The sequence below is a fragment of the Prinia subflava genome, chromosome 31, assembly GCF_021018805.1.
Source record: "Prinia subflava isolate CZ2003 ecotype Zambia chromosome 31, Cam_Psub_1.2, whole genome shotgun sequence".
Taxonomy (NCBI): Eukaryota; Metazoa; Chordata; class Aves; order Passeriformes; family Cisticolidae; genus Prinia; species Prinia subflava.
In genome coordinates, this window is record NC_086277.1 from 227,291 (window position 1) to 251,819 (window position 24,529).

At 59.6% G+C, this 24,529-nt stretch overlaps 4 protein-coding genes across 7 annotated transcripts; 2 read left to right on the forward strand and 2 right to left on the reverse strand.

Annotated features, from left to right (window-relative positions):
• Positions 1 to 1,308: 1,308 nt before the first annotated feature.
• CHRNB2 (cholinergic receptor nicotinic beta 2 subunit) lies at positions 1,309 to 4,496 on the reverse strand. Its single transcript, XM_063420284.1, has 6 exons — positions 4,364 to 4,496; positions 3,653 to 3,798; positions 3,511 to 3,555; positions 3,193 to 3,302; positions 2,116 to 3,076; positions 1,309 to 1,563 (listed from the first exon to the last, which is right to left on the reverse strand). The coding sequence occupies exons 1-6, from the start codon at positions 4,404 to 4,406 to the stop codon at positions 1,393 to 1,395; spliced, it is 1,476 nt and encodes a 491-aa protein (XP_063276354.1). The 5' UTR covers positions 4,407 to 4,496; the 3' UTR covers positions 1,309 to 1,392.
• Positions 4,497 to 5,018: 522 nt separating this feature from the next.
• UBE2Q1 (ubiquitin conjugating enzyme E2 Q1) lies at positions 5,019 to 12,942 on the forward strand. Its single transcript, XM_063420285.1, has 13 exons — positions 5,019 to 5,407; positions 6,496 to 6,600; positions 6,886 to 6,990; positions 7,301 to 7,351; positions 9,341 to 9,481; positions 10,023 to 10,107; positions 10,506 to 10,566; positions 11,087 to 11,177; positions 11,266 to 11,324; positions 11,579 to 11,627; positions 11,797 to 11,892; positions 12,040 to 12,106; positions 12,517 to 12,942. Exons 1-13 carry the CDS (start codon positions 5,123 to 5,125, stop codon positions 12,546 to 12,548), a joined length of 1,227 nt encoding a protein of 408 aa, XP_063276355.1. The 5' UTR covers positions 5,019 to 5,122; the 3' UTR covers positions 12,549 to 12,942.
• Positions 12,943 to 16,165: 3,223 nt separating this feature from the next.
• Positions 16,166 to 20,164, forward strand: SHE (Src homology 2 domain containing E). The gene is made up of 6 exons (XM_063420325.1): positions 16,166 to 16,559; positions 17,204 to 17,330; positions 18,139 to 18,447; positions 18,891 to 19,041; positions 19,143 to 19,262; positions 19,676 to 20,164. Exons 1-6 carry the CDS (start codon positions 16,176 to 16,178, stop codon positions 19,860 to 19,862), a joined length of 1,278 nt encoding a protein of 425 aa, XP_063276395.1. The 5' UTR covers positions 16,166 to 16,175; the 3' UTR covers positions 19,863 to 20,164.
• Positions 20,165 to 20,779: 615 nt separating this feature from the next.
• On the reverse strand, positions 20,780 to 24,221 carry IL6R (interleukin 6 receptor). 4 transcript variants are annotated; one of them, XM_063420547.1, is made up of 10 exons: positions 24,060 to 24,219; positions 23,098 to 23,343; positions 22,892 to 23,015; positions 22,365 to 22,549; positions 22,124 to 22,287; positions 21,910 to 22,054; positions 21,786 to 21,829; positions 21,580 to 21,658; positions 21,389 to 21,497; positions 20,780 to 21,314 (listed from the first exon to the last, which is right to left on the reverse strand). In XM_063420547.1, exons 1-10 carry the CDS (start codon positions 24,151 to 24,153, stop codon positions 21,125 to 21,127), a joined length of 1,380 nt encoding a protein of 459 aa, XP_063276617.1. In that variant the 5' UTR covers positions 24,154 to 24,219; the 3' UTR covers positions 20,780 to 21,124. The 4 variants fall into 4 exon arrangements, with proteins under 4 accessions (XP_063276617.1, XP_063276619.1, XP_063276616.1 ...); XM_063420548.1 differs by having other exon boundaries at positions 20,781 to 21,314; positions 22,124 to 22,284; positions 24,060 to 24,218; XM_063420549.1 differs by lacking the exon at positions 21,786 to 21,829 and having other exon boundaries at positions 21,986 to 22,054; positions 24,060 to 24,221.
• Positions 24,222 to 24,529: the final 308 nt, after the last annotated feature.

Here is a 24,529-nt window from a genome sequence, read left to right on the forward strand (position 1 = left end):
GGACCCCAGCTCTGGCTGTGGATCTTCACAGGACAGCCAGAGGCAGCCAGGCTGTGGCCAAGCAGGGTCACCACTTGCTGAAAGTCCAGCTGACAGGTTCACCGTTCCTGCAGCTGCCCATGGACACCCACTACCACACAGAGCTGTGAGGGATAGGAATTGCCTTGCCAACCAGCCCAGAGTGGGGCTGGGGGCTTTCTCTGTCTGCAGCTGCTCAGGGAACTGTGCCTGAGGCTATGGGAGCTGTTGTGCTCCCCACACCCTCCCAATACTCACAGATCTCTACACCTCCCCCCTGGGGCAAAGCAGGACCCCCTCCTCCTGCACTCGCTTGAGACTGGACCAACAGCAGAGGAGACGCAGAGGTAGGATGAGCTGGGACAAGCCCCTGGCGTGGGGCTTCTTTAGGAGCAAAGCTCTTAACATTTCGGTATTGGGGTGCACCTCTGAGAGGAGGAGCTCAGGAGCAGCAGCTGCAGCAGCTGGGATTTCTCTGGCTGGGTGAAGTGCTGGGATTTAAATTAATTTCTAGCGTGTGGCTTCCCCTGGCCCTGTGTATTGCCAGGCTCTGCCAGCACCACTCCCCCCAGCCCGGGGGATTACTGGTATTTATAGCAAACAGTCCATTTCAATTTTCCCCAGTGAGGCTGAGGGCCAATTCCTGCTGGCCAGGGGAATGCAGGAAGTGCTGCGGGACATGGCTGTCAGCCCAGTGACCCATAGTAGGGCCCAGCTGCCAGAACTCCCAGCTTGGGTTGATTAATTATGCTTTCCTTTTCCTTGTGCAACCCATCTTGTGCCTGCTCTTGGCTCCAGCACTGAGCCTGGAGTGGAATGCAAGATGATGGAGCTGGAGCAGCCCCTGGCACTTGCTGCCTTGACCCTGCCTGCAGGTAGGACCCTAAAAATAGCTTCCTCCTGCTTGGTCCATGTGTTCACCTCGGAGCCAGAGCTGAGCTGCTCTCCTGGGAGCCCAGAGCTGCCACAGGGGTTGGCAGCACCAGGCTGGAGCCAGGGCTCTGCCCACTGAGGCTGGTGCTCTGGCCCCACATGGCCTGAGAGGAGATGCAGTGAGTGACTGGTGCTCCCAGGAGCAGAGGAGAGAGCTGGGCATGTCTCCGTGGATCAGGTTTCATGCTCTTATGCTCTCCCTCAGCAACTGGGATTTTCCTCTTACAGAGCTGATGCCTTCCTAGCCTTAACTTGGTCACAGGCACAGAGAATCCCCCCAGCCCTGGCTGCATCCTGCTCTTTTAGGCCCACAGAGCACAGTGTAGGATGAAATGACACCATATGGAACCAGCCTGGTCCTGTGTGAGTATTTATTGGTTTGCAGGGGCTGCCTGAGCCCAGTACCCAGCTCTCTGGCCCTGGGATTGGCCATTCCCCATGCTATTTGGAGGTGGGGGTGCCCTGGCCAAGCTGCAGCAGGGAGTTGGTGGTGTAGTTCTGGAAGAGGGGCTGCAGGAACATGCCAATGGTGCCAAAGACACAGACGAAGACGAAGATCCACAAGAAGAGGCGGTCGATGACCATGGCCACGTACTTCCAGTCCTCGCTCACCTGCATGGGGCCAGGAAAAATGCTAGGTCAGGCTGGGGCGTTAGGTATTGCCTGACACTGCCCCAGCTGGGAATTTGGCATAGCCTCAGAGCCTTGAATCTGCTCCCTCAGCACTGCAGCTCCTGGGGCTGCCTGCCAGCCTGCTGTGGGTCCCAAGGGGCTCACTCCCCCAGCTGTCACACACACCACTGAGCCCAGGAAACATTCCCCCAGTGAGCAGAGCTGGGGGGGCTCTACAAAATCTGCAGCCTCACAGTGCCGTGCAGGGCCAGGCCTCCTGGGAGCTCCTGGATTTCCAGAGCTGCTGCTTCAGCCTCAGGCTGCAGTTGTGGTTCAGGGATCAGTGCTGGACCCCCTAAGCAGGCAGGAGCTGCAGGACCTCATTGGGTATGGGGCTAAGCAGGCCCCCCCTTGGCACTTGTGCACATCAGTTCCTGTGGCACAGCCATAGGCCAGGACACCTCTGCACCCCACAGCTCTGCCTGCACCTCCCAGCTCTGGCCACCCCTGAGCACTGCCCCCTCCCAGATGCACACCACCCCCCCAACTTACACTCTGATCGTCATCCTCACTGCGCATGTGGTCAGCAATGAAGCGCACGCCATCCACCGCCTCCTCCAGCCCACAGCTGCAGCCAGCTGCAGGGGCTGGCGCCTGCCCCTGTTGCTCCCGATAGCCGTTCAGCCCCTCGGCCTTGGCAGCAGCAGGGTTGGCATAGCAGGTGCAGGCACGGGCACCAGCCTGGACGAAGAGAGTGGTGGTGGCAGCACGTTCCTGGGTGTGCCGACGCTGGCGCAGACGCTGGCGTGCGCAGTTCTGCCTCGGCTGCTTCATGAAGAGCAGCGCTGGGAGCTTGTGGAGGAAGAGGGTGCGGACCCAGGGTGGCATGGTGTGCGTGGTGGGTGAGCGGTGGTGCACATTGAGGACACAGACACTGGTGACGATGGAGAAGGTCACCAGCACCATGGTGAACATAAGATACTTGCCCACCAGTGGTACGTCCAGTGAGGTGGGTGGCACAATCTTGGAGATGAGCAGGAGAAAGACGGTGAGGGCGAGGAGGACGGAGATGCAGAGTGTCATCTTCTCACCACAGTCAGATGGGAGGTAAAACACAAGGATGGCCAGGGAGGTAATGAGGATGCAGGGGATGATGAGGTTGATGGTGTAGAAGAGCGGCTTACGCCGAATGATGAAGTCATATGTGATGTCCACATAGGTGGAGTCATCAGGGTTCTCGTTGCGCCGCCCTGGCAGCGCCACGATGTCCCACTCGCCACTGGGTGTGAAGTCATCCAGGCTGGCCACCTCGCTCTTCAGCACCAGGTCAATCTCAGTGCGGTCGTAGGTCCAGGAGCGGAACTTCATGGTGCAATTCTGCTGGTCAAAGGGGAAGTGCTTCACCTCGATCTTGCACGCGCTCTTGTAGATGGCAGGAGGCAGCCAGAAGATGCTGCCATCATAGGAGATCACCGCGTTGGAGTAAAAGGAGACCTCGTACATCCCATCGGCACTGGGGTGAGGAGAGGTGCTGTCAGCCCTAGTGCTCTCAGCCCCACCAGTACAAAAACATTGCCCCCTGCCCTGGGTGGGGTTGGGGAACACATAGCCCCCCAATAAATGACCTACTTGTTGTAAAGCACCACATCAGGCAGCCAGATGTGCTTGGAGGGCAGGCGGACCTTCTTCATGTTGTCAAAGTCCTCAGGCTTCCATGTGAGGCGATAGTCCTCCCACTCCTGAGGACAGGTGGGATCAGCCCAGACCAGCCGCAGGACAGGGGCCCAGGGCAAGGGGGTGGGTCAGGACAGAGGGGACACAGGGGCCCCACACAGGCTTTATGGGGGTACGCTATGATAGGGATAGGTCTCAAGGCAGGGGCTGGGGAGACCTGAGGCAGGGTGGACATATGGGTCTCAGGGCCACATCAGAGTCCAGGGTGCCCACCTGGGTCAGCCAGACGTTTGTGGTCATGATCTGCTCCCGCTCATGCTGCAGAGAGAGAGGGCCGGTCACTCAGGCTGCTGGGAGGGTTTGAGGCCTCCTCACTTGTCTGGTAGGGTGGGGAGTAGAGTCCTGGCCAACTCACCACACTGATGAGCTGTGCCAGTGACACCATCAGCTGCACGGTCACCAGCTCAGAGCCGTTGGTCGCTGGCCGGATCAGCTTGTTATAGCGTGCAGGGTCCAGCAGATACTCCACCAGTCGCTCCTCTGTGTCTGTGCCCAGGCTCCCTGGGGTAGGGCAGAGCCTGAGTGCCACGGGAGTGGGCAGGGCCCCCCACAAGGGTCCGAGGACCCCCCGGGCTGGAGCCTGCACGTGGCCTGGGATGCTGTGCCTCGCAGCCCGAGAGAAGGAATGATGGGGTGCATGGTGATGGGGTGCGGGTGTCATAACCGGGCACGGAGCAGGGAGGGCCGGGGACAGAATGGGCGCTCTGAGGGGCTCCACGACTGGGGACGAGCAGCTGGACAGGACTGGGGGCTCTTCTTCTGCCCTCCCCTGCCTGTCCCTGCACTTCCCTGGCCATTCATGACACCCCCTCCCTCCCCTGTTCCTGTCGGTCCCTGCCCACCCATGGCACCGCCTCGGGGAGCCGGAGCCCACGGCGGCCGCACAGCCCCGGGGGGGTCTGGGAGCGCCGGGAGCGCCAATGGCACCGGCACCGCAGAGGGGCCGGTACCAGCTGCACTCCGGATCTGTCCCGTGCAACAGGCGCAGCTGCCGGGCCCGGTCCGGTCCGATCCGGTCCCCTCCCCGCCTGTGCCGGTGCCATCCCCCACAGCCCCCGACACTTACGTCTGAGGGCAGCGAGAAAGCAGAGGACGCGGAGCAGCGCCATGGGGGCGGCTCGGTGCCGCCACCGGTACCCGGCGCTGTCCACGGTTCTGGCCGGGCGCTGTCCGAGGTGCTGGAGCCGGCGGCGGTGGCGGCCCGGGCGGGGCGGCCCCGGGCGGGAGGCGGTGCCGGGCGCAGCGCCGGGGCCGCCCCGTGCTCCGGCTCCGTCGCCGTCACCGCCGCCGTCAGCGGCCCCGGGGCCGCCCCCGCCTCCGCCCCGCCGCGGCCCGGGAACACGGCGGAGAGGTCTAAGCTCCCCCAGCCCGCCGCTCCACCGGGGTCCCTGCACGGTGCCAGCGGGGCGGCGGAGCCCCGGGCGGGTATCAGAGCGGAGCAGTGGGACAGCTCGCGGGTGGAACCCGGAACCGGAGCCCCCGCGGCCCCGCCGTACACCAGTACGGAAGTCTCAGAGCCGGGGCTGCCGGGCCTCAGGGAGCCCCGTCCCCGCCGGGCTCCAGCCGTGCCCGGTACCCACCCCGTGACCCCACGTGACCCCGCCGTGCAGGGGCGGGGCTCCCCCGCTGCCCCCCTCTCCCGGCCCCTCCCCGCTGTCCCGGGGCTCAGAGCTTCACTTCCGGTGTGTCGCGAGGTGCTTCCGGCGGGGCGGCCCCGCCTGTTCCGGCGACGGCACTTCCGGGAGCGGGGCCGTCCCGCCGCCATCTTGGGCGGGCTCCGGGGCTGCGGCGGCGGCGGCGGCGGAGCGGGTCCCTCCATGGGAAGATGCAGCGGGCGGGGCCGGAGGAGGCGGCGAGGGCGCAGGCGGCGGCGGGGGGGCCCGGGCGGAGCGGGGCCGAGGTGGTGGCGGCTCCCGCCGGGCGGCTCCTGAGGCGGGAGCTGCGGCTGCTCGAGTCCATCTTTCACCGCGGCCACGAGCGGTTCCGCATCGGCAGCGCCTGCCCGGACGAGATCAGCTGCGAGTTCGTCCCGGGGGCCGGGGCCCGCGCCGGCGCCTCCGCCTCCCGGGGGCCGCCGCCGGGACCCGTCCGTATTCACTGCAACATCACGGTGAGGCCCCGGGGGTGTGTCGGGCTCAGGCTCTGCGGGGGCACCGCAAGGCGGCCTCGGCACCGAGCGGCCCCTCCTCCGCGCGTACCGGGCTGTCGCCGTTGGGCCCAGGGTGAGCTGGGCCCCAACGTCCCCGGCGGCGGCTGCGGCTGCGGGGCGCGGGGCTTGGCTGCCCCTGGCCGCTCCTGCTGAGGCCTGTGGGAGCCACCGCGAGCTCCTCGGGGCAGCAGGGCACGCAGAGAAAAAGCAGCGAGCAGTGCCCGGCAGCACTCCCGGTGTGCCAGAACTGGCCGGTCCCCATGCTGTTTGGAGCCCCATGTCCCGTCCGGCTGCTCGTCCCTAGTCACGGAGCCTCTCAGACCACCCCCCTTTTCCCTGCTTCCTTGAGCTTCCTGGAGAAGAGACACCTGCGGCAGCAGCGTCAGCTCTTCCTCTCTACTCTGGCTCATCCGCACAGGGGTTTTAGAGATCCTGCTGCTGAATGGCTTGGCACTGGCATGCTGATGCCCTCTTTGATCAAAAGTTACAACTGGTTTGTGTCTCCACATGAGGAGAGCCAGCAGAGCTTGGATAGCCCCTGGTGCAAATCCTGAATGAGACTAATGACCAGGAGTTTTTGGAGGGGCATGTTGAGGTTGTTGCCACTGGCTTTGTCCTGGATTACAGGTGCCTGCTTGGCATCTGCCCTGTGTGGGTGCTGCCAGGTTCTCCTCCTGCAACTACTGGAACTGCAGCAGCCCGTGGGCAACATGGGACACCCTCAGTGTCCTGCCTCTACTGCGTCCCACCCCAAACGGCCCCACAGCCGGAGGGTTGGCCAAAATGCCACTGTCCCCTGCTGTGTTCAACCATGGGCCAGGGGGACACAGCAGAGAGGCAGCCCAGCGTGGTCAGAGTAGGGGTTTGTACTGCCCTCAGCCCCAGATTTATGCTGGAGGGTGGATCAGTCACCTGTGGCCTGATCTCTGTGGTCCAGAGGGATCTGTTTGCAGAAGACACGGGACTTCAGCTCCCACCCTGTCTGGCTTGCTGGTCTTGGCACTGCAGCAGCTTCCATCCCACCAACACCACCTTCTCCCCCTTTCCAGGAGTCTTATCCAGCTGTTCCCCCAATATGGTCTGTGGAGTCAGACGATCCCAACCTGGCAGCTATCCTGGAGAGGCTGGTGGAAGTCAGGAAAGGAAATACATTGGTGAGATACTCTCTGCTGCCTGGGAGAGGGGAGGGCTGGCAGCTTGGAGGGCGGTAGCACCCTGCTTGCATGTCCCCAGCTGCCTGAAGTGGGGATTGCCTCTGGCCTCATAAATGTTGCAGATATTTGGGATGACAATGTTTGATGCTGGGATGGGATTTTGCACTTGTGTCTACTGCTGCTTGGGGCAGGAAGGAGCAGCCCTGGGGCCTTTGCTTGCTGGCCGCAGTGCTCAGCTGGGCACAGAGGTCTCCACACTTTGCTGACCCTCTGTTCTCTGGACAGCTTTTGCAGCACCTGAAACGAATAATCTCTGACCTGTGCAAACTCTACAACCTCCCCCAACATCCAGATGTTGAAATGCTGGACCAGCCTCTACCGGCAGAACAGGTGAACGGCTGAGGAAAAGGCTCCCAAAGCTCAGGAAACAAGCTCCCTGATGTTTGCTCTGGAGGCTTCTAGGGGTTACCAGAGGAGGAACACAGTGGGTGAGGGGTTGGATTCCTGTCCTGGGTGATGCCAGCCTGCTCTGCTGGGCCTTGGTGCGGTTTTCTGTAAAGGCTCTCAGCTGCTCTTTGCTTTTAATTTGGTTCTGCTTGTATATCCCTGTTTGCCCTCACCTTGGAAGTGTCTGGGAAGGCAGGAGAGCATTTTCCCAGGATGCTGACACACAGTCTCCATCCCTATCTTCTCTCCACAGAGCACCCAGGAAGAGGTGTCCTCTGAAGAAGAAGATGAAGAGATGCCAGAGGTAAGTGCCACCTCAGTGTGTAAGGAAATATGCCAGAGAGCCAAGCACAGGGAGAATGGTGCAAGGGTAGGGGGTCTTGCTGGGGAGAAGCCTCCAGACAGGGAAGTTTGGATCAAAGGCTGGATAGATCTCGGCATTTTGATGCTGAGGATTCTGAGGCACAGCTGGGTGCCACATATTCACAAACCCCAAGAGAGCACAGAGGCTGAGCAGCGTAGCCATGGCTTCCGAAGGCATGTGGATGAGCTGCGAGCAGAGAACTGCTTGGACAGTATGTGCTATTTACTAAAGCCTGAAATTTCTGCAGGAGAGATGGATTTCTGGATTGCTGTTTCTGGCAGGGAAGTCACTGTTGCACAGGTCTCCCACAGAGAGGATGAGGCCAGGTGGCTGAGTGTGCAAGTAAGCTTATTGCCAGGAGTGGTGGAGGCAGCCGCACTTCACTGCAGGCTGAGGGCACTTTGCTGCAGAACACACAGGCTCTGGTTGTTTGGTTTGCAGCTTAGAGATCTGTGGAAGTGGGTGGAATAATCTTGAATCTCCATGGTGATGTTTAGCAATGCCTCACACATGAGAGCAGCATGGGCACTGAGTCAGCAGTGCTGCGGAGCCTGGGGGCAGGTCACTGAGCAGCAGCACCCCAGCAGTTGGGGGGTTTTAGCAAAGTTAATTGCTTGCTAAATTAAGGCTGGGCTTTGCCAGGGTTCAGGGGGAAAAGGGGGAGGGTTAAACTGGCACCAGCACACAACCTTGTGAATCTGCAAATCTGCTGCTTCATGGCAAATCAGTGTGTGCAAGGCCTCTACTCCTGTGGGCTGGAAATAAATCTCTGGGAGCTGAGCATTCCTCCCTCTGCTTTTTGCTAACACCATGCATTGTGGATGGAGAACGCTCTCATGTAGAGCAAAGGTTTTGTGCTGAGCAGTGGGATTTGTTCAGCTGTGTGGAGGAGTGGGGCAGCAGAACTGCCCTGGCACAGAGATTCATTATGCAGGTTAATCTACTCAAGGGATTTTCTAGGAGGATCTATTTTCCTGTGTGAGTCTAAAAATGTCAGGGTGCTTCCGAAAACGCTGCTCAGTAGCCATGACCAGTGCAGAGAGGCCAGAGTAAATGCTTGTTCAGAGGATTTAGTGCCAGCGCTGGAGCTGTGTATACCCACAGCCATTTCCAGGCAGCTGAACCCTGTGTGACTACAGAGAGATTTCTGTAGTGGGCCCAGATGGCTGCAACTATTTTTTCCCATCAGGGTCTTGCACTGTCACATGTTATTGCGCAAAACAGGGAGAGGCAAAGGCTCTTCTGGGGTCAGGTGCTACACTTGGGATGTGGTGAGCTGATCTACAGAGAGACATGCTGTGAAATACCCACTTTTGTTGAGGGACTAACATCCTCTGCAGCTGGAGTTGGGCACAAGGGTCTGTTCTTCTTGTGGTGCCTGTGTCCCTGTTAGGGTTTGGCTGGCAAAGGTGCCTAGGTGGCCTGGCAGCCAAGGGGCTGTGCTTTGTTGTGGTCATCCAGCAGCGTTCCCTGGGGCCGCCCCCTCCAGCCCTGGGTGGGGAGCACCGGCCCAGCCTGGCCTGGCCTGGTCCTGGCCCAGTCCTGGCCCAGTCCTGGCCCATCCCTTCACCACCACATGGGGCCCCCTGGGCCAGCCTGACCCCTTGCCAAAGCTGCTGAAGCTATGGGTGCACCAGGATCCAGGGTCACTCGTTACATGGGGCTTGTTAAGGACTGAGAAATTAATGGCTCATTATAAACAGGCATGAGACATGGCAGGGGAGAATCCAGCAAACAAAGAGCTCGTATGAGCCCAGTGGAATGCCCAAACCTTCTGTCTTCCTCTCTGTTTGTATCTCAGATCATGAGCTGGGGCTTCCTGGGGTGAACGAGTTGCACTAGGAATCCCTCCTGGGTCAGGGCAGCTCAGTACTCAGAGCAGGGAGGAGCAAAGGCACCTCTCTTTGAGCTTTCCTTTTGCCTTCTCAGGACACTGAGGACTTGGACCACTATGAGATGAAAGAGGAAGAGCCAGCAGATGGGAGAAAGATGGAGGATGAAGGCATTGGGAAGGAAAACCTGGCCATTTTAGAGAAAATAAAAAAGAACCAGAGGCAAGATTACTTAAATGTACGTGTCGCCCAGTGGGCAGGTGGGCTGGGGAAGCAGAGGGACTCAAGGGCAAGAGTAATGGAGGCCCTTGCCAGCCCTCCAGCCCTAAATCAGAGGGGTTGTCCCCAGCCAAAGGCAGAGCAGTACCAGTTCCCTAGGGCTGATGGGGCTGAAGCAGAGAAGTCTGTGAACTGCCTCTGTGGCTCAGGGAGTGCCCCAGGGCATTGGTGCCTCATGGGACTGTCCTCCTGCAGCAAGATCTGGGGCTCCCTTCTGCCCCAGGAGCTGTGCCCCGATAGTCACCTGAGGCTGTGGAGATGGGTTGTGCTTTGGTACCGCTGGGCTGAGATTCTTAGATAGTAGAGAGGACACAGAAATGTTTCTGATGCAGCTGTGCTGCCTAAGGTGACATATTTGGGGCAAGGGACAGACTGAGAGCAGGATAGAGTCTGGTATACAGCCTGGATCAAGTTGTAGCTCAGGTATTGACCTTGTAGAGCAATAGCCATGGTTGGGTACAGCTTAACAATATAACTTTCCCCCTGCCTGTTCCTTGCAGGGTGCAGTGTCTGGGTCTGTGCAGGCCACTGACCGGCTAATGAAGGAGCTCAGGGATATTTACCGATCACCAAGTTTCAAGGGCGGTGAGTGCTGCCAGGAGCTCCATGGAGGAAGATTCCTTCTTGTTCTCTGGGGTACCCTTTGGGCCTTGGAGCTGTGCTTCTCAGCTGAGGGGGAGGATCTCTGGCATTGGATGGCTGTTGCTCTGTCAAGAGTGAACAAAACCACCTTAGCCTCTCTGTTCCCTGCGAAGGCTGGGTAGAAATGAGGAGCATGCTGTGGGTCAGACAATTATCTGACTGAGGGGGCTGGGGTTCCCACTCCTCTCCTGAGCCCAGGGACTGGATACATGCTGCTTTTCATGGAGGGACAGTGTCCAAGTGAAGTTGTGCTGCAGGGCCCAGGGGATTTGAAATCTGGGTGATGGCTCAACGCTCTCTCAGTGTCCCCTCACAGTGATCCCCCTCTCTTCTCCTTGCAGGATACTATGCAGTTGAACTAGTGAATGACAGCCTGTATGATTGGAACGTCAAACTCCTGAAGTAGGTGGCCCAGCTCGGGATCATGCATTTGTGGTGGGTTTTGGTGATGGGACCAGAAAATTCCTGTGAGCAGAGAGGACATTAGCATGGCAGGGGAACACCAAGCAGACCTTGAGTTAACCTCTCTCAGGCAGCTAACTTGCTGTCTCCACCACAAAAAAGAGATGATATCTCCAGATAAGACGAGATAATTAGAGGACTTGGCAAGTCTCTACTTTTCCTAGAGTCCAGAAAGAGGTGCAGCAGGCAGGCACACCCTGAGCTTTCACACCCTCCAGACATCAGTGCTGCCTTTTCCTTGGGCCAGACAGCCTTTATTTTGAAGCTAGCAGCATGAAAAAGGGGTGTGATGGTCTTCTCTGCAAAGTGGAAGCAGAATGCTGGCAGCATGTGCTGTAACTGCCCTCAGCAAGAGCCTGAGGGCCCGTGTGGCTGCCCTGCTGTGCTGGTACAGCAGCTCTGGGATGTGGTGGCAAGTGAGCATGGCCTTGACTGACCCTCTGGGGTTTTCCTGTCACAGGGTTGACGAGGACAGCGCTTTGCACAACGATCTACAAATTCTCAAAGAGAAAGAAGGAACAGATTTCATCCTCCTCAACTTCTCTTTTAAAGTAAGGCTCCCCCTCCTGAAGAGATGCCTGACTTGGCAAGGCATCAGAGAACACTTTCAATGGCTCTGCTTCCCTTCTCTCATTCCAGGATAACTTTCCTTTTGATCCACCATTTGTAAGGGTTGTATCCCCGGTGCTGTCAGGGGGGTGAGTAACTATCTGTCTCTCTGTGTTCTGCAGTGCTGCTTTCTGCAGCAGTTTTCACTGGGTTTATCCAGTGCTGCACAATCCTGCAGCTACCTTGACATGGATTTGTCATTGGGAAGCAGACAGCAATGGTGGAGGTTTTAGCTTTTTTTTCCCCATCAGAAATCTAATCAGAGAAGATGTTTCACTTCTGCAGCAGTGGGTGGGTACAATCATATCTATCTGTGTGGTAACCTTGTCTGATTCCTTCCTAGGTATGTTTTGGGTGGTGGTGCCATCTGCATGGAGCTGCTTACAAAACAGGTGGGTGCTGGTCCCTGCAGGAGCTGCGGCAGCTGTTCTGCCTACCACACTCCATATTCCTGGCAGCTCTTGCCCTACCACTGCCTGCCAGAGCCAGGGAAGGCTCTTTGGTTGCACTGGGAGCAGTGTCTGGGGTGGGTCTGGCCTCACCATGTGTTTGATCTCTCAGGGCTGGAGTAGTGCCTACTCCATCGAGTCAGTGATCATGCAGATCAGCGCAACGCTGGTGAAAGGGAAGGCACGAGTACAGTTTGGAGCCAACAAGGTAGGGCCTGGACAGTGCAGGAGAATGGGGGGTGGCAGTGGTGTGGCAGATGGGGGCACAGCCAGCTCTGGCTGCACAGGGAAGGTGTGTGGGATGGCTTCCCCAGGGTTCCTGCTGGACTCATGGTTTTCTTGCCTTCTCTTGCAGAACCAGTACAGCCTGACAAGAGCACAGCAGTCCTACAAGTCTCTGGTTCAGATCCATGAGAAGAATGGTAAGGGCTGAGGGAGAGAGCCTGCATTTTCCCTTGCTTGTTTGGGCTCCTCAGACAAGCCACTGCAGTTCTATCCTGCCTCAAGTGCAGAGATTACAGCAGCAGTCGCAGCTGCTGTAGTACAGTGTGGCTGCAGAGTGCTGCTGCCCTGTCTGCTGCCCAGTGCTGGGCTCCGGTGGCTCTAACTAGAGGCAGCATCTCAGTGATTACTTGGGCTTGATGATCTGAGAGGTCTTTTCCACCCTAAATGGTTCTGTGGTTGCCTGTGTGGTGTTGGGAAGTAAGCCTCCTAGTAATTTGGGATATGTGGCCCTTTGGAAGTGAGACTTGGCTGCTTTCAGCAGCTTTTCTAGGTGCAGATTTGTGTTGCCCTTGCAGTTTCCTCTCTCACAGATCTCTCCTTATTTCAGGCTGGTATACACCACCCAAAGAGGATGGCTAGTGTGGATGCTGCAGGACCAATCTGAATATCTTCTGGATGCTCTACTTGGATCTTAGTGATGCCTCTTGGCTTTCTCCCAGGATGTAATAGCTCTGCCTGTTGCAGGACAATACTGGCTGTTCAAAACTCTAAATAACTGTTCAAGGAGTTGGACTGACCCAGAACAATTGCTGGGCCCATGCTAGCAGGCATTCTTGTTAAAACAAACTCTTGAGCCTCTTGTATTACTGGAAACTTTTGACTCTGCTCCAGTCTAGAGCATCCTCCTTACCTATGCTATGGATTTAATTTATTTTCTTATTTCATGTACACTGCTTTTTTTTGTTACGGTGTATGATGGATGTGTATGGAAAATGTATCTTTGGAGAAAAATTACAGTTTGTTAATTTGAGAATGCTGGTCTAACTAATTTTTTTCCAAGCTCCTGCTGGGTGAGTTGTGCCATGCGGACACTGTAGCAGCCCTGGTCCCAGGGTGGGGCACTCCATGGAGCTGTGGTGGGCCCAAGCCCTGCAGGAAGACGTGGCACAACTGCCTTAGAAGATGAAAAGCCCTTTTCTTTTTTGCCATTATGGGAGCAGGGTTTCTGCCCCATCTTCCCTGGGTAAACCCAGCTTTTCTCTATAAACTGCAGATTTGCAACTCGAAGCACACAGGGGAAGATCTGTGAGCCTGCCCTGTCCCCTGCAGTGGAGGAGGGGTTTGTGGGTGTATCCCGGGGCTGCCAGCTCCCACCCCACACTTCTCCTTGTCCTCTTGCCAAGCAGTAAGATGAGCTGACACCTGAGCTTTGTCCTGTTTCTCCCCACTAGCCACGCATGGAGGCTGAGCCCCTTGTCCCCATCCCTGCTCTGCTGTGGCTGCAGGCTGCTGCAGGGAGTAGAGCATGGGCGCTTCTCTGTCCTACCACTGCTCCCACCCCTGGCCAGGACCTGTTCCAGCAGTGAACACCCTGTTCTATGGGGGTTCATTTTACTCTCCTTAAGCTGTTGTTCCTGCTCGCCTTTGTACTCCAGCCCTCCACGGGTGGGGTTGTGGCCTGTTGTCTTGAATCCCCACGGCCCTGTTTTGAGTCTGCTAGAAGGAGATCTGGCTGCTGGAGCTCCTCTGGCTTGGGCTGTGTCCTTGTCTGGAGGACAGAACTGACGCACTAGTGTCAAAGATGGAACCATGCGTATTAATACACTGTGTTTGAATAAAAGTCATTAGAAAATCAAAGAGCCTCTGAACTCCATTATCTACTTCAGCAGCTGCTTCTCTGTCCTGCTCAGACCCTTGGAATAAAAAGAAGCTGTTAGGAGAGGGATTACTGACGGCTGCAGGAGTGGCACTGACCTCAGCTTGGGGACTATTTTTAAGTGCTTTGCTGAAGGACCGGAGGATTTGTGAAGCTGAACAGCTCTGCCCTGTGTCCTCCAGCCCATACCAGCACCTCTCAGGGTTCTGGGTCCTCTCCAACTCTCTTCCTGGTACCTGGGGCTGGAGGTGCACAGGTAGCTGCACTCAGTTCCCACCTTCAGCTCAGGAACCTGGTTGATAGCAGGTTAAGTCAATTTAATGAAGGGGGCTTTCTCTTTGATAAAGTAGAGGCTGCTCTGCTGAACCCAGTGATGGGGTTGGGTTGGGATTGGGTATACCAAGTTGATTGGGAGAGCTCATGGCACAGACTCCCAAGTCATCACAGCTTTACAGGCTGGGATGAGCAGAACTGAGGGCTCTGCAGGACACTGTCACTGGAATGATGACCTGACAAGCATCAATGCTGAAAGTGCAGCAGGAGCAGGTCTCTAGCAGTCCGTCTGCCAGTCCTGTCTATTCACACCTGCCCAGTGAGGACCTGTCCCATTCTGAGCCAGGTTTGGCCTTCATTTGTCACCAGGCTGGCTCAGGGAAGCTTGTCTTCTCAGGGAAGCAGGTGCCATCTGTCACCAGTGGTGAAGGCTCTCCTAAAGCCTTCTCCTTTGGGAGCTGGCAGAGAATAAGGACAGGGAAAGGAGATGTGGCACATTGGTGCGAACACCACTGCAACACAAAGTGACTGAGACAGTGCTTCCTGCATCTCTGTCCTATTAAGGCCTCATAAAAATTGAGGGGGACTGAAGTCTGCCTTCTGAAGGAAAGAAAAGGAACCAGCACGTGAGTATACTGGTGAGGGAGTGGAGTTTTCTTAAGCCTCAAAAAGGCAAAGCTGAAGCCAGATGAGATCCCACCAGCAGTTCAGGCACCAGCCTGCCAGTGGCATCGCACCACTGCAAGGCATATCCTGCCCAGCAGCACCAGCCAGGAAATTGCCATCACTTCCTATGGCACTGCCAGCACCTCTCCCCTGTACAGAAGAGGAGCCTCTATTCTGCCACAAACTCTCATCCTGCGGACTATGAGAGCAATTTTGCTACAAAACCCTCTCCTCTTCCTGTGCAGTTGCAAAGGGGGAGGGGTTGCTCTTGTAAGGGCCCCCCAGCACTGTTGCCCGACAGGAAGCCAAAGCACTGGGCTCTTTTCCGGCAAGGTGACAGCATGGCCAGGCATAGAACTTGGCTGGTGTGGTGTGAACCACGCTGCACACAGTGCTTGTGCCTGGTCAGGCTGTGCACAGGGTGCTGTGCAGAAGGTCCTTGTAAAGGCGGCTGTGTGCAGGGGGTTGGTGGGGTTGCAGGGTTTGCATCCATAAGGAGCACAGAGCCCACGCCCAGGCTCAGTCCTTAGGGTCCATGCCCAGGGTCTATGGAGGGGGCCCACGCCCATAGGTCTGTGCTGTTCTTGGAGTCTCTGCCTGAGGGTCCGCTAGCACCGTCCGTCGGCGGGATGCATGTGCAGGGTCGTCCCATCAGCCGGGCAGGGTCACAAGGTGTCTCAGCCCCACTGGGACGGGGCCCCCTCCGAAGCTTCCATGTCTTCCCACGGCTCCCCAGGCCCTCCGGGGCCGCGGCTGCCCGCCCGGCTGATGCCGCGCCGTTCCCCGGGGCCGCCCCTCCGGATCTGGGCGGGGAGCGCCGGTCCCGCCGCCCCTCCGGCCCCTCCGGCCCCGGCCCATCCCGTCGCCGCCGCATGGGGCCCCCCGGGCCGGCCTGACCCCTCGCCGAAGTCTGTCTGCCCCCAGAGACGGACCGCGCCGAGGAGCCGAGACGGGACCTCCCCGCTGCCCGTTCCCGGCCGGGCCCGCTCGAGCTCGGAGAGACCCCCGGGCCCCGACCCCGGGAGCGGCGGACCCCTGGAACCTCCCCGGGACTGCCGCGACCGGACTCCTCCGACACCCGGCGAGACCCCCCGACTCAACCCGTTTCTGGAGCAGATACCCCGGCCCTCTCCGAGACCCTTCCCCTGGGCGAGGGACCTCCGAGGGCACGCGGTTCCCTCCCCGGGCCCCAGGAGCCGGCACCCCTGGGGACCCATCGGCTGTCCCCGCCGGGGCGCAGGGCGCCTGGAGCCCCTCACGAAGGCCCCGGTCCCCCGGCCCGCATCCCCGCTCCCGGGCTGGCCCCAGTCCGCGGAGGATCCCGTTTCCAGGGCTGGGGGCAGCCGGGCTGCCCAGGGCCCCCCGGCTGAGTGGGCCCTGAGCCGGCGGGGCAGCCGTGGGGTGTCGGGGAGCCCCGGGGGGGCTGCGGCATCCCGCGTCTCCCCAGCTCCATGGCGGCCAAGTGGTTCAAGGAGTTCCCATCCAACTTGAAGACGGTGTCAGAGAGGGCTCGGCCGGGAAGCGGCAGCCTCGGGAAGGGCCGCAAGAATTCAACCGCTGAGCTTGGGGGCTACCGGGCGGCTGGGGGTGGCAAGGAAGGGGGCAGCCGGCTGTCACGAGACAACCTGCAGGGTCTGCTCCAGGCCGCCACCGGGAAGATGCGGAAGAATTCCCGAGTGGAGGGAGGCACATCAGAGGGACCGTCCAAAACCTACATCAATCGCCTCATCAAGGTGGAGGCTTCTGAGAAGAACGGGAAGGGACACCCTGGACCCCTGCCTGCCGGCCTGCCTGCCCCCGAGCAGGACAAGGCGAAGCCTCCCAAGACAGAGACGGTAAGGCAGGGACTGGGAGCCGGGGGCATAAGGGAAGATGTGGGGAGCACGAGGGACTGGCAGCTTAAACTGCTTTGGTCTCCGACTCATTAGCCTGGCTGACTTCATCCTTTTATCCTGCCCAGCTCCATTGCCTTTAAATTCCTTCAAAGCTGCCTTCATCTCAGCTGCCCTTTGTCACCCTTATGGGGGTGGGGGGGTCATCGGGCACCCTCAACATGGCATGCATGTCCCATGCCAGCCTGACCCCAGAGCTCAGCTCTGGTTAAACAAAGGCTGCTTTAAAGCTTTTCTGGGAAACTGGTCTTTCACCCCTGCACAGCCTTGGGAGGATTGGGAGCCAGTCGGGGGGGTTTGCTGTCACCCAAAAGGGTCCCAGAGCTCCCCCCAGGCTCCTCACTACCACTGAGGTGCATAGGAACGGTCTGGACTGCCCCCACACAAAGGTACCACTGAGTGCATCCTGTGGGGTTGTGGTGTGGCTCCATTTACCCCAGATAAGCCACCATCCTTCCCTGGGGACACCAGTGTGCCTCTTCCCTGCCTGGCTCTGTGCTGGTGGCATCTCTGCCACCCCTGCTGGAACCCCCACAACACATGTGGACACCACTCCCTGAAGCCAGCAATGCCTCTCCTCTGCTCAGGTCATCATCCTGGAGGATTACGCAGACCCTTATGACGCCAAACGGACCAAGGGGCAGCGGGATGCCGAGCGCCTGGGGGAGAACGATGGGTACATGGAGCCCTATGATGCCCAGCAGATGATCACAGGTATGTGCCACGCTGATCTATGCTACAGCACCACGGCTGGCACCGCTCCCCAGCCTAGAGTCTGTGGCTGCCCTTGGAGCCACCCGATGCAGGAGGCTCCAGGAACAGGAAAGCTGCATGTGGCTTCCTGCGGCTGCGCAGGGCCAGATAAGGAGTGGGAGCAAGGCCGGACACTGACCCGTGCTGGCTGGCCCCTCAGCTGTTGCCATGACCTGCTGCCATCATCCAACGGGCACATGTGGCCAGTGCAAAGCCCTCAATGACCCCCAGTCATCCCAGGGTACCACCCCCCAGGAGTTCCCAATGGCTGTGCCCCCCCAGCCAGCGGCACCCTGGCTGGCGTGGCCACCGTCCAGCTGGCTACAAAAACAGGAACTGACTGGGCCGGAAGCTGGAAATAAAAGATTTGCTGCTGATGTTTTTTTTCCGTGCGGAGCAGCCCAGGCTGTTAGGCAAAGGCTGGCGCCATGGGGAGAAGCAGAGAGCTGGGAGGGGTGAGCCCCTGGGGTGGCCTCCCACACAGCTGAGCTCCAGCTTGGGGTGTAGCATCCTGCTGCCATGGAGTCCAGCTGGCCCCACTGGCATGGGTCTGTGCCTGTGGCGCCAGCAGCCTCAGGGCTGGACAGGAGACCAGGCGCCATGAGGAAGGGCCCTTTCCTGCTCCAGTTCCTCCCAAGCTGGTTCCCAATGGGGCGTTGCCAGCGTGGGGTCCCCAGCGCACATCCCTCACTGAGGGCTGGGAGTGGGAGTGGGGAGTCTCAGGGCACACACAGACCTATCCCTGACCCATCATCCCTCTTCCCTACAGAAATCCGTCGTCGTGGCTCCAAGGACCCCCTGGTCAAAGCCATCCTGCTGCTGGACGGTCGTGGAGAGCTTGGGGACGGGGGTGCCAAAGTGGATCTTGCCAAGCGGCTGGGGGGCAAGGAGGTGGCAGGGAAGGGACCACAGCTCTATGACACCCCTTATGAACCGAGGGAGGGGGTGGCCGGGGGGACCCCAGAGCACAGAGTGAGGGCTGGTGATGGGCGTCTGCCTGAGAATGACGATCGCCCGGCGGGGGAGTATGAGCAGCCCTGGGAGTGGAAGAAGGAGCAGATTGTCAAAGCACTGTCAGGTAGGGGACAGGGACAGGATGGGAATGAGGGTGGGAGGAAGGGACAGGCATGGGATGGGAATGGGGATGACAACAGGGACAGGGATGGAGACAGACTTTCTAGCAGGGCTTGTCACAAGAGGACAAGATGCAATAGTTTTTAACTATAAAGGGCACTTTAGATACAGGAATTTTCTTGGGCTGAGAGTGGCAAGGCACTGGCACAGGTTGCCCAGAAAGGTGATGCCTGCCTGGTCAGTTGGCTGGGGCTTTGAACAACCTGATGTAACTGAAGAAATCCCTTTTCACGGTGGGATGTTGGACCAGATGGGGACAGACACATGGTTGGAGAAGGGGGTTAAGACTGGCAATGGGGAAGGTAGAGGGGCTGGGGAAAGGGATGGAACTAGGAATGGGGATTGAAAGTGAAGGGGCTTTGAGGGCACACATCTTGTCCCTCCCAGTCCAGTTTGAGGGCTCAGAGTGTCCTAAGGAGGAGACACTGCGGCAGCATATACGCCAGAAGAGTTGGACTCCCAAGATGCTGAAGCCGGCAGGCACCGAGTACAGCGAGGGGGAGCGGGTGGACCCTGCCCTGGCACTGGAGAAACAGCCGTGAGTTGAGAGGCCGATCCACGAGTGGGAAACAGGGTGAGGAAGGGTGGAGTGCCCAATGTTTTTGCACAGCTCAGCGTCCCCTCGCTGTGTCCCCATAGCTGGTACCACGGAGCCATCACGCGGGCGGAGGCGGAGAGCCGGCTGCAGACGTGCCGGGAGGCCGGATACCTGGTGCGCACCAGCGAGACGGGCAGCGGCAAGTACTCCATCGCGCTCAAGTGAGTGTTGGGACAGCCACAGAACTGGGGGGGTCCCGGCCCCGGGGGTTCCTACCCTGGGGAGATGGGCAGAATCCCCACCCTGGGGCGATGCTGCGGGAGGAGCTCCCCCTGGTTGTTCGCATGAAAGCCCTGATGGGGAGGAAGCCCGCAGATCCCGAGGGATGGCACCCCCCTATCCACGGGGGGACCCAAGCATGCTGGTGCGGAGCTGGGGCGGAGGGGGTGGTACGGTGTGTCCCCCTCCCCGGCACATTGTCGGGAGCGCCAACGGCGTTTCCTTCCTGAGGAAGTGCAGCCCCTGGAGCCGAAACAATCAGAGCGGGATGGGAACAAACAGGGGTGGATACGGCCGCGGGGCAGACGGGCGCCGGGGGGGCTGGCGGTAACACTGATGCCTGCTGGCCGCCCAGGACCAGCCAGGGCTGCGTCCACATCATCGTGGCCCAGACCAAGGACAACAAGTACACGCTCAGCCAGGCCAGCGGCGTCTTCGCCAGCATCCCTGAAGTTGTGCACTACTACTCCACTGAGAAGCTACCCTTCAAGGGGGCTGAGCACATGGCCCTGCTGCACCCCGTCCACTGCAAGCTGCATTAGTGTCTGCTGATGCCACCCCCGAGTGGTCTGCAACCCCCTCCCCTGTGGCATGAGACAGGGTGCGGCCACAGCAATGGGCACATACCACGGGAAGGGTCCGGTGAGAACCTCTTTGTCATGTCTCCAGTCCTGAAGGGACCCCACTCCTAGACTCCAGCAGAGCTGCCCCTTTTGAGGGGACAAATCCTGACCACCCTGTGCCAGAACCGATTTGTCACGGGGCTGCCCATGTGCCCGAGGTGGGGGCATGTAGTGAGACTGGAACGTGTAATGATCTAGCAAAATAAACTTGTTGGCTGAGAGGGAGCAGTGGTCCTGGGGGCCTGGGATGTGCCTTGTGCTGGCACAAGTCATCAGTTTTGGCAGCCAGGGGTACTGGGGCTCCCCAACAGCACATCTGCATCCTGCCAGGCTTTTTATAGAGTGGGGCCAGCAGAAGGGAAGGGGAACACAGTCCCCAGGGTGCCTGAGCACCCCCTCCCCTCCTCCTGTGGTTTCCTGCCCGGGTGCAGCTGCAGCTCCCCCGGGTGTTGCACAACCCAGCATGGGGTGGGCAGTGCATGACAGAGGAGGCACGGCCTGGGGGTGCAGGCCAGGGGGTGGCATGAAGGTGTGCACAGCACAGGGGGGAGAGCCTGGGAGGCACCAGTGAAACAGGGAGCATGGGATACACAGGGGGTCCTAGTTACAGGGCACAGCAAGGGAGGGGGGGAACGAAGTGGGGGTGCAACCCCACTGGAGCCACTCCCAGACAACAGGCAGGCTGCAGTGACCCTCTGTTACCCTGCTCCCAGCAGCCATTCCAGTACAAATCCAAAGCATTTATTTGAGTCACATTGTCCTGTTTCCCCAACGGGCTTTAAAAAGGAGCCCTGAGGGGGCTGGAGCACAGGTATAGGGCTGATCCAGCCAGGCCCTCCCTCCCTCCCCAACACCCATGGCACTGTAGAGACCAGGCCCTGCCCTGTGGGACCCCCAGACCAGGTCCTGGGCCAGCTCCTGTGTTCTGGTGCAGCTGAGCTTCCAGTGCTGTCACTCCCAGCCATCCCAGCTTGGCCATGGTGCTGAAGATGCCTCACAGGACCCTGTTTGGGGCCCTTACCAGCTGCTTTTCCATGGGGGGTGGCACTGATTTCCCTCCTCAGAGGTTTGTCCCAGCCACAGAGCCATCAGATAGTGGGGGAGAACTGCTCCCAGTGCCACATCACAGCCCTGGGACCCCCATCCAGCTCCAAGCACCTACCAGTGTATTCAGGCCCTGACTACTGCCCTGAGGAGGAATGATCTGTGTGAGTCATAAGGAGCATTCCAGGGGCTGAGGGGGCAGGGTGTGAGAGCAGAGGAGTATCACTGAGTGTGGGTGGGAGGAGGTTTAGGGGCACCAGCATGTGCTGCCCCTCACCCTCTGGCTTGGTTGTCTCCTGCCCATTTGTCCACCATATCTGCCTGTACCTGCAGGGGAGAAGAGCGGCTCCAGGTCACAGGGGGGCAGACAGAGCCCCCCAGACCAGCCCCCTGGCACTCACCTCACTATGATACCAACAAACAGCAGGATGCCAAGGAGCAGACTCCCTCCAGTGACCAGGAAGGCATAGGGGGATGCCACAGGATGGGTGCTGGATTCCATGACAGACCCTGACACAGAGAGAATGGATGGGCTCGTTGTGACACCTGAGTGTCCCTGCCCCTCACTCACAGTCCAGGAACCCTTCCTCACCAGCAGCACCATTAGCATCATCCTCTGCGAAGAGCCTGGGGAGCAGTGTCACCCCATAGGTGCCATCTTCCAAGGGGACCTGCAAAAGGTGGGGGGACACAATGGGACAGGTCACTCTTCATGTTCTGGTGTCCCTTTGTCCCACATAGGGACAGGAGACCCATTCAGGAGTGTGTGATGCTTCCCAGGACCGAGACCATTGTTACCTGTGAGCTGAAAGGCTCTGTTTCAGAGGTAAGGTCCCATGGGTCTGCACAGTGAGGGAGGAGTATGAGACTGGGAGACCCCACGCTGAGTCCCCAGCCTCAGGGCCCCATGTTTCCCTCCTACCTGTCCAGGGGGTACCCACAGCCTCCTGGCTCCACTCGCTCCATGCACCATGGCCGAACTCATCCTTTGCCCTCACCTGCACCACGTGCCTGGTCCCACGCCACGCGTCACGAATGTCGAGCCAAGTTGTTGTCACCTGATCCACCTGGAGGGAACACAGGGCTGGAGACAGTCTGGCCAGGGACAAGCAGCATGCCAGCAAGCAGGGTCTCACCTCCATGAAGGCCGGGGCAGGCTCAGGGCGGTAGCGGACCTGGAAGCGGAGCCAGTAGAAACGGGGGTCCCAGGATGAGGGGTACGACCAGTTCACCTGCAGCCGCTGCGGCGCTTTCTCCAGTGCCTCCACTGTCACATTGACTGGAGGGTCTGGCTTCACTGCTGGGGAAGGCTGGGACTCAGGGCCTTGCACTACACCCTCAGCCACCCCAGCTCCCAACAACAGGGGCAGCACTCACGGATACTGCTGAGGGTGATGATCTTGTCTTTGCCAGCCGAGCCACCAGCACTGTTGCTGACGCACGTGGACACGACAAGGTGTTTGGTCTCATCAGTGCCAGGTGGCACCTTCACCCGGCAAACAAACTTTCGTGCCTTGGAGAAGTAGCGGCACCGGTGCTCTGTGGCATTTTCGGCCACAAACCTGTGAGGTCACAGCTCAGGGGGGGCTGCAGCATGCTCTAAGCACAGGGCAGCTGTGAGGGACATGTCCTGTGCTGGAGGGTCCCTGGCAGTGTTATGGAAAGGGTCTGTGGGGATGTGCCACAGGGTGCCAGGCAGCTCTGGGGAATGGGGCCACGGGGAACAAACACATCCTGTGCAGTGGACTTCCAGCTACCAGTAGCTGCTAGGGAAAGGGTCTGCAGGGAGACAAGCATGCCAAGCCATGGGGTCCCGGATGGCACCAGGGAAAGAGTCCATGGAGAGGGACACGTTCTGTTCTGTTGGGGTCCCAGCGCATGGTGGATGCAGTGACAGCACTCACCTCCGCTTCACCCAGAGCATCGCCCGTGTCCCTGGGGATGGCCTCTCCTGCTGTGGCCACTCACAAAGGACATCCTTGTCGTGGCTCCGCCGGTAGCAGAAGACCTGGGGAGTTTCTGGGGGCTCTGCAAGGCAGGGAGGCGTTGGGGGACAGGGGCCATCACAGGCAATACTGGCAGGGACATTCCCACCCCAGCATGGACCCACCTGCCACCAGCAGTCGCAGGGAGCGCAGCAGGTGGCTCCCCACCGAGCAGCTGTAGTGCCCAGAGTCCTCGTAGCGCAGCCGCCGCAGGAGCAGCGTGTTACCCTCTACCAGCTGCTGCCCCAGGCCCTCTGCTGCCTCCTGCTGCTTCACCTGCCACAACACCGTGGCATTTTCAGGCACCTCGTCCTGGCAGGTCAATGTGATGTTGGCTCCCAGGTGGCCCAACACGGTGTCCCGTGACAGCCCTGGAGGGACAAGAGGGCACCAGGCAATGAAGATGAGACCCCAGGCCCAGTGGGTTTCTCTGGAGATGTAAAGCACCCCATCATCTGTTCTCCATGTCCAGTGACTCCTGGGGGTCAGGGCACTGAGCTGGAGAGTGGCAGTGGTTCCTCACATAGGGGGTACTGGATCCCTGGCATCGCAATAGGGATGGGCACCACAGCACCCGGTGGACTGTGCATTGAGGGGTCTGGTGGTGAGGAGCACAGCTCTGGGAAGGCAGCAGACTGGGACTGGTGGTCTCAAGAGTCCCTGGGTGAGGGTCCAGTGCCAGACGGGTTAAGCAACTGCGCTGGCTGGCGGCCCAGGTCAGGCCCGGGCAGCGCTCCCGGCTCCCTCCAAAGGTCAATGGCCAATGTGAACCTGCTGTTCCCTTTGGCTCCTGCTGCTGGGAACGCAGCCAGCACGCAGCCAACACCCGGGACACGGCACCCAGTACCCAGTACAGAGCACCCAGTACCCCCCCAGCACCCCGGACACAGCACCCCAGCGCTAGCCCCCACGCTCCCAGTACTTCCAGGGGTGCCCTGTACTCCCGCCCGTCTCCCCGGGCCCGGCCAAGCTCCCCCGGGGCAGGCAGGGAACCGCATGTGTCCCGTGCCCGGACCCACGCGGCCCAGGTATCGGGAGCGGCTCAGGGCCACCCCTCCCTCCCGCCCCCTCGGTGCCTCGTACTCACCGGCGGGGCCGCAGGGCCGCCCGGCGGCGGCGAGGTAGAGGAGGAGGCAGAGCAGGAGGAGGAGGAGGAGAAGCGGCCCCGGCGGCCGCGCCATGCGCGCAGTCCCGGACAGAAAAACATCGGCGGCGCCCGCGGTTGTGAAACCGGGCGGGGGGCGGGGCAGCACGTGCGCCCGGGGGCCGGGCGAGCCCACCCCGCCCCCTCCCACCCCCGCACCCCCGGGACCTCCTTCGGGCCTCCCCCCGTCCCCCCCGGATACAGCACACGGCAGAATCTGCTCAGAACGTGATTTTCTTTTCTTAAAACAATTTTTTAGAAAGCTGCTTTGGGTTTTTTTTTTTCCTCAAGAACCATAAAATGATAGTATTCCGCCAGACAAAACGCGTCATAAATTATCCACCCCGATCTGCGTCCCCTCCACCGAAATAAACATAACACCCCCCCAGCCCCGATCCTCGCCAACACCTATC

Excerpts from the sequence above, each read along its gene's own strand:
- CHRNB2 (XM_063420284.1), bottom strand. The coding sequence starts at position 4,406 with ATGGCGCTGCTCCGCGTCCTCTGCTTTCTCGCTGCCCTCAGAC. Across the intron at positions 3,799-4,363 it reads CTTTCTCGCTGCCCTCAGAC|GGAGCCTGGGCACAGACACA; the intron begins GTAAGTGTCGGG and ends GCCCTACCCCAG. Across the intron at positions 1,564-2,115 it reads GTGAGGATGACGATCAGAGT|GTGAGCGAGGACTGGAAGTA; the intron begins GTAAGTTGGGGG and ends GGCCCCATGCAG.
- UBE2Q1 (XM_063420285.1), top strand. The coding sequence starts at position 5,123 with ATGCAGCGGGCGGGGCCGGAGGAGGCGGCGAGGGCGCAGGCGGCGGCG. Across the intron at positions 10,108-10,505 it reads ATCACCAAGTTTCAAGGGCG|GATACTATGCAGTTGAACTA; the intron begins GTGAGTGCTGCC and ends TTCTCCTTGCAG. Across the intron at positions 11,628-11,796 it reads TGGAGCTGCTTACAAAACAG|GGCTGGAGTAGTGCCTACTC; the intron begins GTGGGTGCTGGT and ends TTGATCTCTCAG.
- SHE (XM_063420325.1), top strand. The coding sequence starts at position 16,176 with ATGGCGGCCAAGTGGTTCAAGGAGTTCCCATCCAACTTGAAGACGGTG. Across the intron at positions 18,448-18,890 it reads GATTGTCAAAGCACTGTCAG|TCCAGTTTGAGGGCTCAGAG; the intron begins GTAGGGGACAGG and ends TGTCCCTCCCAG. Across the intron at positions 19,263-19,675 it reads AAGTACTCCATCGCGCTCAA|GACCAGCCAGGGCTGCGTCC; the intron begins GTGAGTGTTGGG and ends CTGGCCGCCCAG.
- IL6R (XM_063420546.1), bottom strand. The coding sequence starts at position 24,153 with ATGGCGCGGCCGCCGGGGCCGCTTCTCCTCCTCCTCCTCCTGCTCTGC. Across the intron at positions 23,344-24,059 it reads GCGGCCCTGCGGCCCCGCCG|GGCTGTCACGGGACACCGTG; the intron begins GTGAGTACGAGG and ends TTGTCCCTCCAG. Across the intron at positions 21,659-21,785 it reads CAGAGCCTTTCAGCTCACAG|GTCCCCTTGGAAGATGGCAC; the intron begins GTAACAATGGTC and ends CACCTTTTGCAG.